The sequence below is a fragment of the Macrobrachium nipponense genome, chromosome 6 (assembly GCF_015104395.2).
Source record: "Macrobrachium nipponense isolate FS-2020 chromosome 6, ASM1510439v2, whole genome shotgun sequence".
In the NCBI taxonomy this organism is placed as follows: Eukaryota; Metazoa; Arthropoda; class Malacostraca; order Decapoda; family Palaemonidae; genus Macrobrachium; species Macrobrachium nipponense.
In genome coordinates this window covers 107,861,702-107,878,930 of record NC_061108.1, presented here as the reverse complement: position 1 = coordinate 107,878,930, position 17,229 = coordinate 107,861,702, and the positions used below count along the sequence as shown (strand labels likewise).

The following is a 17,229-nucleotide window of genomic DNA, read 5'->3' as shown; positions in this document are numbered from 1 at the left end:
CACAAATGTAAAAATGTGTTTATATGTTATTGTTATTATACAATTAAGTTTGTTCATACTTACCTGGCAGATATATATATAGCTGTATTTTCTGACGTCCGACAGAAATTTCAAACTCGCGGCACACGCAGTGGGTGGCCAGGTGGTAGTACCCATTCCCGCCGCTGGGAGGCGGATATCAGGAACCATTCCCATTTTCTATTCATATTTTTTATTAATGCTCTGTCTCCTGAGGGGAGGAGGGCGGGCACTTTAATTATATATATCTGCCAGGTAAGTATGAACAAACTTAATTGTATAATAACAATAACATTTTGTTCATGCCCACTTACCTGACAGATATAGATATAGCTGAATCACACCTTCGGATGGTGGGAAAAGACAGAATAGGATTTTTTGGGAAACTTAAATTAAGTAGATGATATACATCTTGGTTCCTTACCTGTTTGCAAAGTAGACTATGTGATTACTGTCACGTAAGGCTGCTTTTGCTTAATCACAGAGTTGCCAGCCAGGTGGAGACCTGTAGTGCTGGTGCGCTCTGGATGATCTGTCAAGGCGGGTGCGAGACCTCAGCGTGACAAGATCATCGAGGCCATACAAATGAGGGCAACGAAGCAACTGACCACCACCTGACCAACTATACACAAAAACCCCTTAAGAACTAACTAAAGGATGGGAGATCTTCACATAAGACTCACCACAACCTAAAAACACAACAACCTAACTTAAACCTAACTAAGGAATAGGGAAAGAGCCACTTCCGGACCCCAATACTGTGTCCGCAGAAACGTATGGCCCCAGTGCATTACAATCGTCATAGATCGTTCTCACATCCCTTAGGTAATGTGAGGCGAAGACGGAGTTGCTCCTCCAAAAGGTGCAATCAAGGATATCCTTGATTGACATGTTCTTTTGGAAGGCAAGAGAGGTAGCGACGGCTCGTACTTCGTGCGCTTTACTCGGAAGAGGCTCAAATCAGTCTTTCTGGAAAGATGAATGAGCCTCCCGAATGGTGTCCCTTCAGAAAGAAAGCCACAGCATTCTTCGATAAAGGTAACTCTGGCCTCTTCACAGAGCACCAGAGGTTACCTGAGGGACCTCTTACCTCTTTAGTTCTATGCACGTAGAACTTGAGAGCCCTTACCGGGCAAAGGACTCTCTCTGGTTCTTGGCCCACCAGACTTGACATACCCTTGATCTCGAAAGTCTTCGGCCAAGGGTTCGAAGGATTTTCATTCTTCGCCAAGAAAAGTGGGTTCAACGAGCAGGGACAGCATGTCCCTTTGAATCCCATTAACTTGCTAAACGCTTGAATTTCACTAACTCTCTTAGCCGTCGCAAGAGAAGTTAGGAAAAGAGCCTTCCTTGTCAGGTTTCGAAGAGACGCTGTCTGAAGCGGTTCGAAAGTGTTCGACATAAGGAATTTCAGGACTACATCCAGATTCCATGATGGAGGGTCTCATTTGAGGAACCATTCGAGGTCTCGAAAGACTTCAAAAGGTCATGAATATCCTTGTTGTCAGACAGGTCTAGGCCTCTGTGCCTAAAAACCGCTGACAACATGCTTTTATATCCCTTGATGGTAGGGACCCGCTAATTTCTGCAACATTTCTGAGAAATAGCAGAAAATCAGCTATCTGGTTCACAGAGGTCGAGGAAGAGGAAACTCCCTCCTTTTTACACCATGCCCTGAAGGAAGCCCACTTCGATTGGTAAACAGCTCTTGTGGAAGCACGTCTCGCATGTGCGATTGCTCTCGCAGCTGCTTTCGAAAAACCTCTCGCTCTGGCCAACTTTTCGATAGTCTGAACGCAGTCAGACTCAGAGCGGAGAGGTTTTGGTGAAACCTTTCGAAGTGAGGCTGTTTGAGTAGATCTTTCCTCCAGGGCAATGTCCTTGGAAAGTCTACAAGGAAAGACATGACCTCTGTGAACCATTCTCTCGCTGGCCACATCGGAGCGATCAGGGGTTAACCTTGTCCCTTCCGAGGCCGCAAACTTCCTCATGACTTCCCCCAGAATCTTGAATGGTGGGAAGGCATATAGGTCTAGGCCGTCCAATTCCAAAGCAAAGCGTCTACCCGCGATTGCTTCTGGATCCAGGACCGGGGAGCAGTAAAGAGGAAGTCTCTTGTTCCTTGACGTTGCGAATAAGTCGACCAGTGGACGTCCCCACAGCGTCCACAGGTCTCGACAAACGTCCTCGTGCAAGGTCCATTCCGTCGGAAGGACTTGGTCCCGACGACTGAGAAGGTCTGCCCTGACGTTTTGCACTCCTGCAATGAATCTCGTCAGGATCGTTACCTCTTTCCTTTTTGCCCACAACAGAATCTCTCGCTAGGGAGTACAACGTTCTGGAGTGTGTTCTCCCTGGTTTTTTAAATAAGCGAGTGCTGTGGTATTGTCCGAGTTTATCTGAACAATCTTGTTCTCCAAACTCTTTTCGAAGAACTGCAGGGACAGAAATACTGCTGCCAGTTTCTTTGACATTTATATGCCAGGCTACCTGTTCCCCTCTCCAGGAGCCTGACACTTCCTTCCCCCTAGTGTTGCTCCCCATCCTGTGATGGAAGCGTCTGAAACAACACTAGGTCGGGGCTCAAAAGACTTAGGGACACGCCCTCTTGAAGCTTCTGAGGGTCCAACCACCATCTTAGGTGGTTCTTGATTGGAATCGATATTCTCAATACTGCATTGAGATCGTCTTTGGCCTTCCACTCGTCTGCCAGAGAATTGGAGAGGCCTGATGTGCAGTCTTCCCAAGGAAACAAACCTTTCCAGCGAGGAAATGGTCCCCAGCAGACTCATCCATTCCCTCGCCGAGCAAGTCTCTTTCCTTAGAAAGGCTGAGATCTTTTCTAAGCCTAGCCGCTGACGTTCCTGGGACGGAAACGCTCGAAAAGCCACTGAATCCATCTGAATCCCCAGATACACGATGGACTGTTGGGGTCAAATGCGACTTTTCGAGGTTGACCAGAAGTCCCAGGGACTTCGCTAAGGCTAAAGTGAACTGCAAGTCCTTCAGACACTTCTCTCTCGACGACGCTCTGATCAGCCAGTCGTCGAGGTATAGGGAAACTCTTATTCCCGAAGAGTGTAGCCACCTCGCTACGTTCTTCATCACTACTGTGAACACCATCGGAGCCGTGGTCAGTCCGAAGCACATAGCTCTGAACTGCCATACTTTGTTGTTCAAGACAAATCTTAGATACTTTCTTGAAAGAGGGTGGATCGGGATGTGGAAGTACGCGTCCTGCAAGTCTAAGGATACCATCCAGTCGCCCGGTCTCAACGCTCCCAGAACAGAATGAGGCGTCTCCATCGTGAATTTGATCTTTTCCACGAAAAGATTGAGCCTGCTTACATCTAGAACTGGACGCCAACCTGACGACTGCTTTGGTACTAGGAAGATTCTGTTGTAAAAACCTGGAGACCCCAGGTCCGCGACTTGTTCCACCGCTCTTTTGTCGATCATCTGCTGAAGGAGATCGAACAAGACTTTCTTCTTTTCTCCTTGGTAGGATGGAGAAAGGTCTCTGGGAGTCGTAGAAAGAGGAGGAAGATCTAAAAAGGGGATCTTGGTACCCTGCTCCACGATCTTGAGGGACCAAGAGTCCGTGTCTCTCTCTCTCCACGCTCCCGCAAAATACTTCAGTCTGGCTCCGACTGGTGTCTGAAGGACATGCTTTTCACTTGGAAGGCTTTGGCTTAAAAGAAGCTCTTCCTCGTGAAAAACCCTCTCCCTCGAGGAGCTGCTCTCAAGGGGGGAGCCCCACGAAAGGGCTTTACTTTCTTCGGCGGACGAACTGCAGCCGAAGAGGTTGAAGGTACGGCTGACCGTCTTGTAGACTGGGCCAAAAGGTCCTGAGTAGCCTTCTCTTGTAAGCTGTTCGTCAGGTCCTTTACCAAAGTCTGGGGGAAGAGATGGTTCGAAAGAGGCGAAAACAACAAATCCGCTTTCTGAGCTGGCGTCACCGAACGAGCTGTGAAGTTGCACAGCAAAGCTCTCTTTTTTAACAAAGCTGTTCCAAAGTGAGATACGAGCTCCTCCGAAACCATCCTGACGGCTTTGTCCATACATGCTAACATGCTGGACAGCTCCCCCAGACTAAGAGATTCTGGGCTTCTCGCTTGCATATCCAGAACTCCCAAACACCAGTCAAGGAAGTTGAAGACTTCCAGCGTCCTGAGCAGACCTTTCAAATGATGGTCAGTCTCCGACGCGGTCCAAGTTACCTTAGCAGAGGGTAAAAGCGACCTCCTCTGTAAGTCCACAAGGCTGGAGAAATCTCCCTGAGCCGAAGAAGGGATACGAACTCCCACTTCATCTTTGGTTCTATACCAAATGCCCCCTTTTCCACTAAGTCTAGTAGGAGGCAAGGCGAAGGTCGTCTTGCCTTGGTCCCTCCTTCTTATCATCCAATCCTGGAGCTTCTTAAAAGCACGTTTCGTTGATAGAGAAGTTTTCATCTCTACAAACTCCGGGATTTTACCAGTTTTCGATGAAGAAAACTGTGAAGGAGGAGACTTGGGAGCTGCGGGCTGAAATTTGTCCTCAAAAGAAGAACGCAAGAGTCGTACTAGGACTTTATAGTCCGAGATAGAAGGGGCTGTAGCAGGTTCCTCTTCACCCGATTCAGCCGAACTACTTAGTTCTCCTTCTTCTCTAAACGGAAGAGGAGAACGTCTGTCAGGAGAAGGCGTCCTAATGGCGGGTCTTGGCAAGATCAAAGGACCCCTATCCTTGCTAGATGCAGCCTTATTTCGGCTGTCTTCTTTATGACGCTTACTGCTCGTTGATGGTAGAGCGTCCTGAGGAGGACGAGCGTCCTCAGCGCCTTCCGCGGCAGTCTCACCTGCCCGAGAAGCGTCCTTACATCTCTTCGCTGGCATACGTGCCTGAGCGCGTAAAATAGCGTCTGGGGGTAAGACTTCTTGATCAGAATCCCCAAAAACGTCTTGAAAGGAGGCCTGAACGTCCTGGCGAGCTTCCTGCCAAGCGTCCTGTCTAGCGTCCTGGAGAGCGTCCTGCCGAGCGTCCTGTGTAGCGTCCTGGCGAGCGTCCTGACGAACGAATCCTGCCTAGCGTCCTGCCAAGCGTCCTGACGAACGTTCCTGCCTAGCGTCCTGCCAAGCGTCCTGACGAGCGTCTTGACAAGCGTCCTGACGAGCGTCTTGCCGAACGTCCTGCCGAACGTCCTCGTACAGAGCGTCCTCAAAAGCGTCCTGACGTAACGTCCTTCTAGATGACGAACGAGATCGGCGAATCGCTGAAGGAGAAGCGATCGGCGAACGAGACGCAGTAGGTGAAGGAGACGGAGACTGCTTAGTCCTCTTGACAGGCAGTCTAAGGTCCTTCCTCCGCTTAGGCTCGACTGCTGCTGGGCGAGTCCTCTGAGCCATAAGCGAGGATAGCTGGTCCTGAAGGGACAAAAGAATGTTCTTCGTCGGAGAAGAATGAGCAGAGGAAGCAGGACTGATCCTGTGAGAAGACGAGGGGCGAGGGGACGCCTCCTTCCTTCTCACAGGTACAGCTACCTGTTCTCAGGTATACGCGCCTGTGCACGCAACCTAGCGTCCTCATCGGAGGAGATCCTACCTCTCTTCTGAGGCGGAAAGACATCATAAGCGTCTTCCGACGAAAGCGGCGAAAGAGGACGTGAAGCGTCCTCCGCAAGAAACGTCCTCTTTAACGGACGAGAGTCTCTCCGAGCGCTCCACCCCTTGCGCGGGGGGGAGGACGCTTCGGAGGACGAGAAGCACTCTTTCAGGACGCGTGCTCGTGCACGGTCCTTGGCAGCCTGGGTCTTTGCTACATGGTCTGCCGAAGGGACGCCAGATCGGTGGGAAGCCCCCGTAACCCTCTTGCGGCTTTCGACATACCTCCTCCCTGGGTCTTGGGAGTCTGATAGAGGTCTAGGCCTAGAGGCATTATGGGGCCGATCTGACGCCCCCATCCACAACACGGGGGCACGATCACACACTTGCACCGAGCCAGTTTCTAAGGCTTTCACTTTGGTCTCCAGAGTGCGAAGAGACTCCAAAATCATAGAGAGAGCATTCGCTTCTCCCGACACAGAATCAGAGCCCGAAGGCAACACAGGTTTAGGGGTTGTAAACACTACAGGTGTTAGTGCAGGAGAGATGTTAGTCTTACCTTTGGAAGAAACACTCCTTGAAGAAGACCTCCTGATCCTATCGCGCTCCAATTTAAGGCGATAGGACTCATATACTCTCCATTCATCATCAGTCAATTTCTCACATTCATTGCACCGATGATCAATCAAACAATTAAGCCCCCTACAACTCATACATACTGTGTGGGGGTCTACCGATGCTTTCGGTAGCCTCACCTTACAATCAGCCCTCACACACACTCTGAAACTCACAAACACTTGATCCAGACATATCTTATAGAGAAAAGTCAATCCAAAATCAAAAACGGTCCACTATCACGCATGCCAATTCAACAATCCAATTCAATACCAAAAAAATCAATCAGATACTTAAAGCGAGTCAATTTCCAAAAAAATCCTGAGCAGAGGTCTGTAAACAGATGTTTACCGACGGCGACAGAAAAAAATATGAATAGAAAATGGGAATGGTTCCTGATATCCGCCTCCCAGCGGCGGGAATGGGTACTACCACCTGGCCGCCCACTGCGTGTGCCGCGAGTTTTGAAATTTCTGTCGGACGTCAGAAAATACAGCTATATATATATCTGTCAGGTAAGTGGCATGAACAAAATATCTTTTAGTATGCAAGGCTGTAAGATGACAATATGATTCTTTTGTCAGGGTAGTGAAGAGTTAACATTATTTCATGACACACTTTAAATTACCATATGGTACCAACTTTCATTTCTAATTTCAAACATCTTAGCTTATCAATAGCATAATGGCAAAGAGTTAATGCTACTGTGTCTAAAATACAAGTGAGTACAAATACAAAGACACTATACGTATATCTGAATCACAAAAGACAAGGTGGTGATAGACAGTTCATGCCGTTTGCATCTGAATCATGTTTAATGTTTGGTACTCATTTCAAGTTGCCAGTGTAAATAACTGCATCTTGAGTACGAAGAGGCAAAAGCTGTGACACTGAGACCCCTTTTGACATAAACAGTCTGTTTGATACAATCAGTGGGGTTCATCAACAAACATATAATATAGCACTAAGCATGACACTGATGGTGAAAGTTGCATCAGCTTTCACAGCCCTGGTGATGAAATGGAGCTGTCACTTCCCATGCCCCTTTTGCAAAAGTAAATAAATACATTACTAGTGTATGACCCCATACATAACTGTACATTAAAACACTAGTAAACACTAATAAAAAAAAAACACCATGAAAGAACGACATTTTTACTTCTGCTCTCTCTCATCACGCAGTAAAAAAATTAGAGCTAATATGTTCTTTGTATTTATTTACATCTTGTTACTGGGAAAATGCTATAAAGAACAGATGTAAAAGCCCCCCAAAAAATATCATGAGATGTCACTACCTTACCATCTGAAGGAAACTGAGTGATCAAAATTACTGTAATGCTAGAAAAAGAGTTTACACTATACAACAGCTAGTTGCAGTTGCAAACAAAGCACCAATGTATAGAATTACAACTTTGTATGGTGTATTCCACTGGGAAAAACACATCACATAAAATGGGTATATTTTATTTCAGATGGAAGGATAGCTTTTCTTTCACCCAAAATAGCATAAATTTGTATCTACAAAAACATTTATTTACTGTTAATAAATTTGCAATCACTGTCATAATTCACAATACAATTTCATACTTTCCATATCAAGATGGAAGAGTTGGTTAATAAATTGACACTGAGAAAACCTATGCAAAACTAACCAAATCCCAAACCCAGAAGGTTCCTACACCTTGACATTATCTTTGGATAATATGTAAAGCTTTGCAATATCTCAACCATTAGCAGCCTAAACAATGCTCAACATTAGATGTAAGAGAGAGAGAATTTCTACAGAGAAAAACCTTAACAATCAAGACTTTGAGCATTAGATGCAATGCTTTTGTGAAATTCATGGCCCTGAAGTAAATGCTATCTGTCTGAGATTTATGGAACATAAACTTATCATTACCTATTTTCTAAAAAAAAAAAAAAAAAAAAGAAGTACTTCACATTAAGCTTCACTTTCAGGGTCTTCCTCTTTACTGGGTTCTTGTGTGGTATGAACTGGGTGTAGGTCCTCGACTACCTGATGATAGAGAAGGTGTTCTTGGAGCAGAACCAGGTATTTCTCCATCTAAGATTAAGAACTGCCCATCTGAACTTACTTGGGGGGGGCCATCTTTATCTGGTAATTGCGCTATGTTATCCAGTAGTAGTTTCTGTAAATGAAAACAGATGAACACCTTGAAATACGTTATGAATTTCATGTGTACAGAGCCCTTGAAAGATAGAAAAGAAAAATTAAAATTTGGCCTTGTTCAAGTCTACAATTTGGAAAAGGTAAAATATATGAACAATAATTTGTGTAACTAGTTTGTTCAACAAACTATTAAATAAACTTAAGAAGTTCCATGTACTGGTATTTGGAAACCCCTCAAGATAAGAGTAGTAAGCCGGGGTTCCAGAGTAATATTTGTAGGAGCTGAAAAGCAGTCACGCAGCTAATGACAAAGCATCTTTGTTATAAATAATTTTGCATTCATGTTGCATGTCTTTGAACTCTGAAAGATTAATGAAACCTGCTAATGTATGATCACTATATGATTTTTTTTATGATGGTTCCTCTGTAAGATCATACATCTGAGATGATTTTTGATGCAATCAGATATTCCCTTTAAAGATCTCCAGAACTGCACTTTTGAAAAATGCAAATTTAGCAGGCATCAGTGCTGTGCTGCTATGGAAAATGGGATATTGTTGCTCACAACATCATTTCCATGATCAGTGTACAGAAGTCACTTGCACAGTGCTTAGTATGGTGTCAGTCAGTGTAAGGCAATCACAGTGAGGATGCATATCATACTATTTTCCAAACCATTTTGAACAATTTCCTTGCATCTTTAGACAATTAAACGAGTTGTGAATCTTCAAATAAATCTGAACAATTGCATTGTGATATTTAGAGTAAATAAGTTTGATAACACATTTGCCAAAAGTGTGTGTGTGTGTGTGTGTGTGTGGAGATGAGAGAGAGAGAGAGAGAGAGAGAGAGAGAGAGAGAGAGAGAGAGAGACGAGAGAGAGAGAGAGAGAGAGAGAGAGAGAGAGAGAGAGAGAACCTAAAAAAGGCGAGATGAAGACTGAAAATGTGCCACAGCAATGAAGGAAAAGGTGTATAACTATGGCATCTTGTGGATGGTCAGAATGTATCATCTTTAAATATTTTAAAATATGAAGAATACCAAGACAGTCAACCCAGTTATAGAGAAGGAGAGACAGTGACATTCAGATTCATCAGGGTCCAGGATAACGAACATGTGGCAGGCCAGCATATCCAACCTGATAATGAAAAATGCCTTATCTTTCTTGACTGGTCTCATGAATTGAACCAGAAGTCCCAAAATGGAACATTTACTGGAAATAGCAATCAAAGTTATATGTAGTTTAAAATATCAACTGTCTTCTTTAAACTTAATTATTAAAAAATAGTTAAGGTGGCCAGCTTCTGCAATAAATTTAAAAGTACCTTTAATGTAAAAAATTACATTCTCTCCATGAACCTGGTGAAGCTGCAATTGCCGTCCCCATCACAATCCTCAGAGAGGAATTGGTCTCTCATACTTCATGAAAAAGGATTTGATGCAAGCCAGCAGAAACATGCAGGTTTCCAAAGAGGGGGAAGAAGCTTTCAAGGTGCTGAACATCATATCTTCAAAGCCATTCAGGCAAATTTTTTGGATATCACTAATTTTATGAAGGAAGTCAATCCTGACAATTCATGAAGCAACGATAATGTACCTGCCCTATTTGCAAATTTATGGCTGTAAGTTTGGAAGTTAGAGGCAAAGAAATGATGTCCTAAAAGATGATTCTCAAAACCTGTTGCTATTTAGCAATTTTCCTAATCCTCTTTCTTCTCTGTTGCGCATACAGTTTTTTAAACTATGGAAATCAGTAAAAACTGATGTCCATTGTCTCTAAATAAATCATCATTTGAAGTAGCTGCCTGCCACCTACCTTCCAAACAGCAACTTCTTGTCACTGGAGCCAATAGCTATCACTGATAATAACAAATAGTCTTATATTGCATATATATTTTGTTCACTATTTTATGTGACGGAAGATATTCCATCATGCTTGAGGCCTAAATTTGTACAACATCTGTTTTTACCAAAGAAAGGTAAATTTGTATTTAATATTTTCCTTAATGATTGGTCCCGATGGGATACAACAAAATTTTATATACAAATCCCAACTTAAACAGTTTTGTTTTCAATCAGAATGAACCGCTGTACTAGGCTAGTATGTACCTAGATCTTTCGGACATATGCTCATCAAAACAGTGCATTTGACACCTGTCTTCTTCCTTAAATTTTTTGCATATGCACTTAATAACCTCTTCACTGTATCTGATAAATCATTCATGGATTTGTACAAGGAAAAATTTTTTTTTATGAAAACGGTGTTCTCTCTGGGACACACTAAGTTCACTTTCTTTTTGTCTCCTTTACAGACTCAAAGACAAAATACCTGACTTTACAATGAGAAATGTATCTTGTGCTTTTATTTCAAGTACTATACAATACTTACCGTTTCCTGCTTTCTCTTCTTTTCCATGGTCTTTTCTCTATTAGTTTATTGTAAGCCATCTTTGCGGCAACACCAAGAGCTGTACAAATGTCTGTTCCACTGCTGTCTGCCTCAAATACATAGCATGAGTACCGGGGATTATCTGCACCTTCATTATCACTTTGACGAACAATGTAACCAACTAATCTGCAAACCAAATTGAATCAATATATTTACTAAAAATCTATTACAAGAATACCAACTAATCATCCAACATATAAAGTTTAAAATGTAAATGTAAATCTTGATATGCATGAATAACAGGAAACTAGAAATACAGTTTATAATGAAAATGCTATTATACATGGGATTTTATTTTCTGAGATATTCCAATATGACAAGATTAGAATGCAGACTTGACTCAAAAGACTGACCTACAAATAAATCTTGAATGGTAATAGCTGTGTTCTCTTAGTAAACAAAGTCATATAAACCAGACAACTAAATTTAATAAAAATACTTAAAAGAAACATACTGGGGGTAGCCACCTAAATTCTTGGTCTGCACTGAAATTTGCCTCGCTAGCATACAGCATCACAGTCTCTTTGTAATGAAGCTTAAATGCCATTTAGGATGACATAAAATTTTGATGTAATGCAAAGACACATCCTTGGCATTTCTTCTGAGGTTGGAATGCATATGATGTGCAGTCATGTCAATAAGTCTTGGAGGATTAATTGTTACTCATGTGAGGGATTAAGTTTCATCTTTTATAAATATACAGGCAAACCTAGTTATTGGAGGCCTCAGTTATCAGCGATCCGGTTTTATGGCGTTTGTCTAGCGATGACAATAACTGAAATTTCAGCACCAATATGCGCTGATCCCACTTATCAGCACTGATCTTCGGTTATCGTCGTCAAAAACTGGGATTTGGTGCTGTGATCACTGATTTTCGCTTATCAACGATTTTCAGTTATCGTCATGCTGTCAGCAACGGAACAACCGTCCCAGATAACCGGGGGACTGCCTTTAGTAGATAAAGCTGTCTTCTTCATATGTCACATTTACTTCAATGCTTGCCATTTAATTCACAAAGCACAAAAATTTATTGTGTTTAAAATAAATATACCTGAAATTTAACTTCATATACTACACATTAGCACATTTTTTTCTTTTTTCTTTGCTGTGAAGTCAAGCACACTGTACAGTGGTGTGAACTATGGAGACATGGCAGCTTGTTGCACTGCAGCAAAAAGAAATTTGGAGCCACCAAATATACTTAATAATGCTCCTGGTGACATGTGATGTTAATGTTCACTGAGAGTACAGATAAGTGGATACTTAGAAGTTATATATTATCAAAAGAGGAGAAATTCCAGAACTAAAAGGATTAACAAATATTCATAGTAGCATGAGTCTTACAACTGAAAAGGAGAATCGAACTGATAACCAAAAGCACTCTCTACAGATTTTCAAATATTATATACATATACCTATACATAATTGTATATTTCTTTCTCCCCTAAAAGGATAAACTATTAATGATATGACATGAATTAAAAGATCTAGGCTGGTCAAGAATAAGTTAGCTTAAGCTTCATGATCAAGTACTGATACTAAAGATATACATAATTGATTTGAAAATAATGACTAATTTTCTGGAGGCAATTTGTATTTTTCATAGCTACAAACCTGAGGTCTTAACAATAGGATAATTTTCTGGCACCTAGCTGGATCCAGTTAAATAGCAGATGAAAAGAAAGGATTCTTGTGAGATCTGGCAACGAGTGTGTATATCGGGTGAAAACTGGCTTTTTGGTTTTCTTAAAAATAAAAAAGAAATTAGCTTGCTAAAATGTATGATAAAATGTATGTAGAATGACATACTTTCTGTTTTCGTTATGTGTTGCCCAGTAAGCTACATCACTGAGACTGTGTCGAAGACGCATAATATGAGTGGCTGCATCCGTGAGGATTAGATGGGTATCAGTGGTAGACAGTTTCAGTTCATTTGTGGAGAAAACATTGTGGATGGCACGTGCTGCTAGGATTCTCCTCATTACCTCACAGATCACACTCTGACCTGTGAATATAAAGAATAATAGATGATACAATAAATGTATCTGCAAAAAAATCAACAAGTGCTTTCCATTAAAAAATAATTAACCAACACTATCAAAGTCCTATACATAACAGTATACCTTGGTATGAATGATGAACATGAAAACAAATACATGTCACACTAAAAAATCTGAATGATGTTGCCACCTACAACAGGACTAAAAATTTCAGACTCCAAAACAATATATTCCTACCAATCAGAATGCTGATGTTCACCAGATATTCCTATTTATATTACATCCCTTAAAAATATAAAATACCATGCACTGACATTCCTATATACAGTAAAAGAAGAAAACTTTTAAGCATCAAAACATTGATCTGAACTGAAGACATTGATATACATGGTGCAGTAAATTATCTGTATTTTTATTACATAAAAAAATACAGACAGAATTTCTCCACTACAGCTTATAAAAAGAGAACACTTCTACTTCTACAAGTAGTATGAACATCACCTCATGTGCAATGAACAGAAACTGAGTAAAAAATAATAGTTACTGAATGGGAAGAAGCATGGAAGGTTAGAAATACTATAAATAAGTGAAAGCAGTTCAATATGAGGAGCTAAAATCTATTTAGTTGATAACTACAACATAAAATGTTTAGATACAAGATAACATACAGGACACCTAACAACACATAAAATTTTTTTTTAACATACAGCTCAAGATTAGGACATGAAAATAGTTCCAAGTGAAAACACTCAGTACATACTATGATACAATTGTTCCCCCTTCTTAGTACAAAAATTATAACTAACTTCCATTTTTTATAAAGAAAATATTAAAGGCATCATAATATTAGCTACTATGGAAGATCTATTATGTGGGAAATTCATTTAAGCCACTTGCCATTTAATGAACTTTAAGGAAATATTAAAAATTTCTACGCATCAAGTGTTCCACTATAAGCCACCCTCTCAACTAATTCATCAAGAAATTAGCGGTTATCTCAATGCTTATCAACGTAAACAGTAACATACTAACTGTATTACAAAAAAAAGTTATACTGTACATAAATTAGCAAACTAAAATAGTAATACAACGTTCTGTAAAAAATATCAATTTTACAGCTTTTGATGTGAAATGAATTCTCTTCTTTTCTTGCTTTAAGCACATTCTGCATTAATTCCCATTTGTTCCAGGTTTCCTTATAAGACCATTTGTTCCAGGTTTCCTTATAAGACCCTCCCCATAACCCTTTAGGCCATGAGGTCACTGGTTTCATCCTGCATCCTCGACGTCTATTGCAGTATTCTGACTAACTGTTTCCTCTTCTCTTCCTCCAGAGAAAGAACACTTAGAAACAAATTTTACTGCAAAGAACATGATACTTTTACATGGTACCTTTTAAAGACTGCAATAAAGTTTACTGGTACAGTAAGTTCCAGAAGTGAAGCGACAAATTTCAGAAGATTTCGTTCGAAATTCACTAACTGGCAACTACAAGACGTAGCTTAAAAACTTAGTTTTTTTTACATTGAAAACTTTATCAAGCAAAATAAAGCTAACATATGATGCACAAATATAAAATCTATGATATTTATAACAAGCATAAGAAAAAATACGGTAATAGTAATTATTTCAAAGTATAGTAATTACTTCAAGTTATAGAAACGAAACGATTTTAAATATTGAATATCATAGTGTATTATCAATTATTTTAGCAAAGATGCATAAAACCATTTAAGTATCAATAGAATATAAGGAAAAATCTAAGCAACATTAAACATAATCAACCATGAATGCACCTAGATTCAACAGAGAAGTTGGGTGTGGTTGGTAGTTCTGATCTTAGCTTCTAGGACCGAGCATAAAACACCATCTTTGAGAAAGGCTCTAACTTCTGCTGCTACCTTCAGGTGACTAGGCCTAGTTCAAGGCATAGCAAGGCTTACAATGCAGGGCCGCTGTCTGTTATTTAGGCAAAGATAGAACCATTAGGACCAAAACCAGGACTGTCCTTGCACCTGGGAAACAGAATCACTATATAAAAAAATAAGAAAGACGGTCGCAAGCAACCAGAACACCCGTAAAATCACCACCTGGTTAAGTACGAAGAAGACAGACCCTAACCACCCCTTCTCCCCCTCTACCTCTACTTCTACCAACAATTCTAACGCCACCTTTTTCACTTCAGCCTTTTACCTCAAATCTTCTAATCCTATTCCAACCGTGAAATTTAAGACTGAATTTGTGTAAGTGGGGGTATCATAAGGGAGTGATACCACCCAAATTCATATTTCCATATGCAAACAACCAGTAATCAGTTCGATCCAGTCACATTATTGTATTACAGAAATTATGATTTTTGGGGGGAATTTTATATATAGTATATATACGATATATATCTTATATATATATAGATATAATATATAATCTTTATATATATATATATATATATAAAATGTTAAAACCCCAAGAACTCATAAATTTCTGTTATACGATATGCATGACTGGATCAAACTGATTACTGTTGGTTGCAATGTGGAAATATGAATTTGGCTGGTATCACTCCCTTATGATACGCCCACTTACGCAATTCAGTCTTAAATTTATATATATATACACTATATATAAAGAAGCACCCGAGCATGACCAATAGGCCTAGTGCTCGATTCTTAAAACAGGTCTCTGGTTATTCCCGACTAGATAAAATGGTCCTGGAGAGAGAGAGAGAGAGAGAGAGAGAGAGACTAACATAACAGGAGATACTCGAATTAAAATAATGCTCGCCAAGCATATTCACACTCTGGATTGTATAGACAAGAATAGTCTCACTTATGCACTGAAAACAAAAGGTGGAAACCTACGAAAATACTTGTGATGTGACCCTGAATGCAATTCCACATGCAAAAATTTGCACAATTGAGGAATTCGATGAAATTATTAAATAACAAGCTGGAAAACATATTTCCTTGATTTTTGAAATCGGCCCAACCATTTAGTCAATGCTAAACGCGCATATAACTTGGATTTCATTTTTTTTTCACACCAACTTGTGTCTTATTTATATGTTTCATTTAATCAGATTATAAACTTCTTTGTGCTTTATCAAAAGAAATCATGATAACTTTCGACATAACACTATAAAAATAGAAAGTTAATTTACAAATCATATTAGGCCAATGCTTATGCACTCGGTTCCTGCTGCCACTCAATATCACGCACTGAGTGCTGCAGATGTTTCTATGGGGAAATTCTTTTTTTTTAATAAACAATTATTGAAGTAACATTGATCAATCACAGAAATATTCTGTGCTTCTCATTTAATCACTGATACGGTTATTATCACATAAGAGGATGACAATAATTGGAGTAAAATATACTAACTGGCAACCCATTTGTTTCTAAAGAATTACGATCAATTTGAAATTTGTAGCCTCACTTTTGACGCTTACTGTACATTAATTACTGATGATTGGTTTTACCATTTTGTCAGTTTACCTGATTTTAACACAATGAATAAAAATTCTTGTATCATTGCATGGTATTTAACTTCTTTGCTTTTGTGTTTACAGTTAATTTATTAGAAAAAAAAATAGCATCATTTTTATGCAATTTGTATGAACTAACTACAGCAGTGTTATCTACACCACAAAGATAAAAGTCTAAAACTGTCTATGAATACATACTAATACCTTCTGAGCTCTACAACTGTGTGGTAGTTGTTGGTAGTGAAATAAATTATAGTGGTACTGTATTAAACTGTTTCTCTGGTAATGGCTAATGTAAACTGCCCATAACAATGATGACGGTAATGAGGTCAGAAAACATACACAAAGGGAGGCACCAAAGGCACTTCCTGCTTAGATGCAAGACTAAGACCTACAGTGAGGGTTTTGTGGTATAGCATGCTTAGAAAGTATAAGGTCCACATCTTTAACATAAAGTAATTGTAAGTACACTAATTGGCAACAATTACATTAAGTTTTGCTTGTTATACTAGTACTTAAAAAGTTATCTATTTGGCCTAACTGCCTGAAAGATGCCTCTTCTTACAAACTTTTAGATATCTCTTATAAAAGTTCTGAATTTTTGGAACATTTCTGAATGTTCCAAAGAATTTTGTTAGGAACAGAGCTACTCATTATGTAAAATTTTCTAATGCTAAAACTCAGTCTTGCTTTCTACTTTATAGAATAGAAATTTAGAAGCAAAATTAATTAGGCAGTCCCTGCTTATCAGCAGACTCGGTTAATGGCAATCCGGTTTTATGGCACTCATAAAATCAGTGATTTATGGCACCATAACGCGCTGAATTCTGGTTATCGGCACCGATAACAGAGTTATGGCACCAGAGGTACCATTAACTGGATATCGGTGCTATTTTTCTTTTCATACTTATATCAATGCAGAAAACTTATAAAGAAATAAGGTTACTATAAA

At 40.0% G+C, this 17,229-nt stretch overlaps 2 protein-coding genes across 5 annotated transcripts in view; one reads left to right on the top strand and one right to left on the bottom strand.

Moving 5' to 3' along the window:
* LOC135216859 (DCC-interacting protein 13-alpha-like) overlaps positions 1–17,229 on the top strand; it is a 230,815-nt gene that overhangs the window by 163,021 nt on the left and 50,565 nt on the right. The window lies entirely within an intron of this gene.
* Positions 7,723–12,797, bottom strand: LOC135216373 (DCC-interacting protein 13-alpha-like). The gene is made up of 3 exons (XM_064251633.1): positions 12,605–12,797; positions 10,736–10,921; positions 7,723–8,365 (listed from the first exon to the last, which is right to left on the bottom strand). Exons 1-3 carry the CDS (start codon positions 12,775–12,777, stop codon positions 8,344–8,346), a joined length of 381 nt encoding a protein of 126 aa, XP_064107703.1. The 5' UTR covers positions 12,778–12,797; the 3' UTR covers positions 7,723–8,343.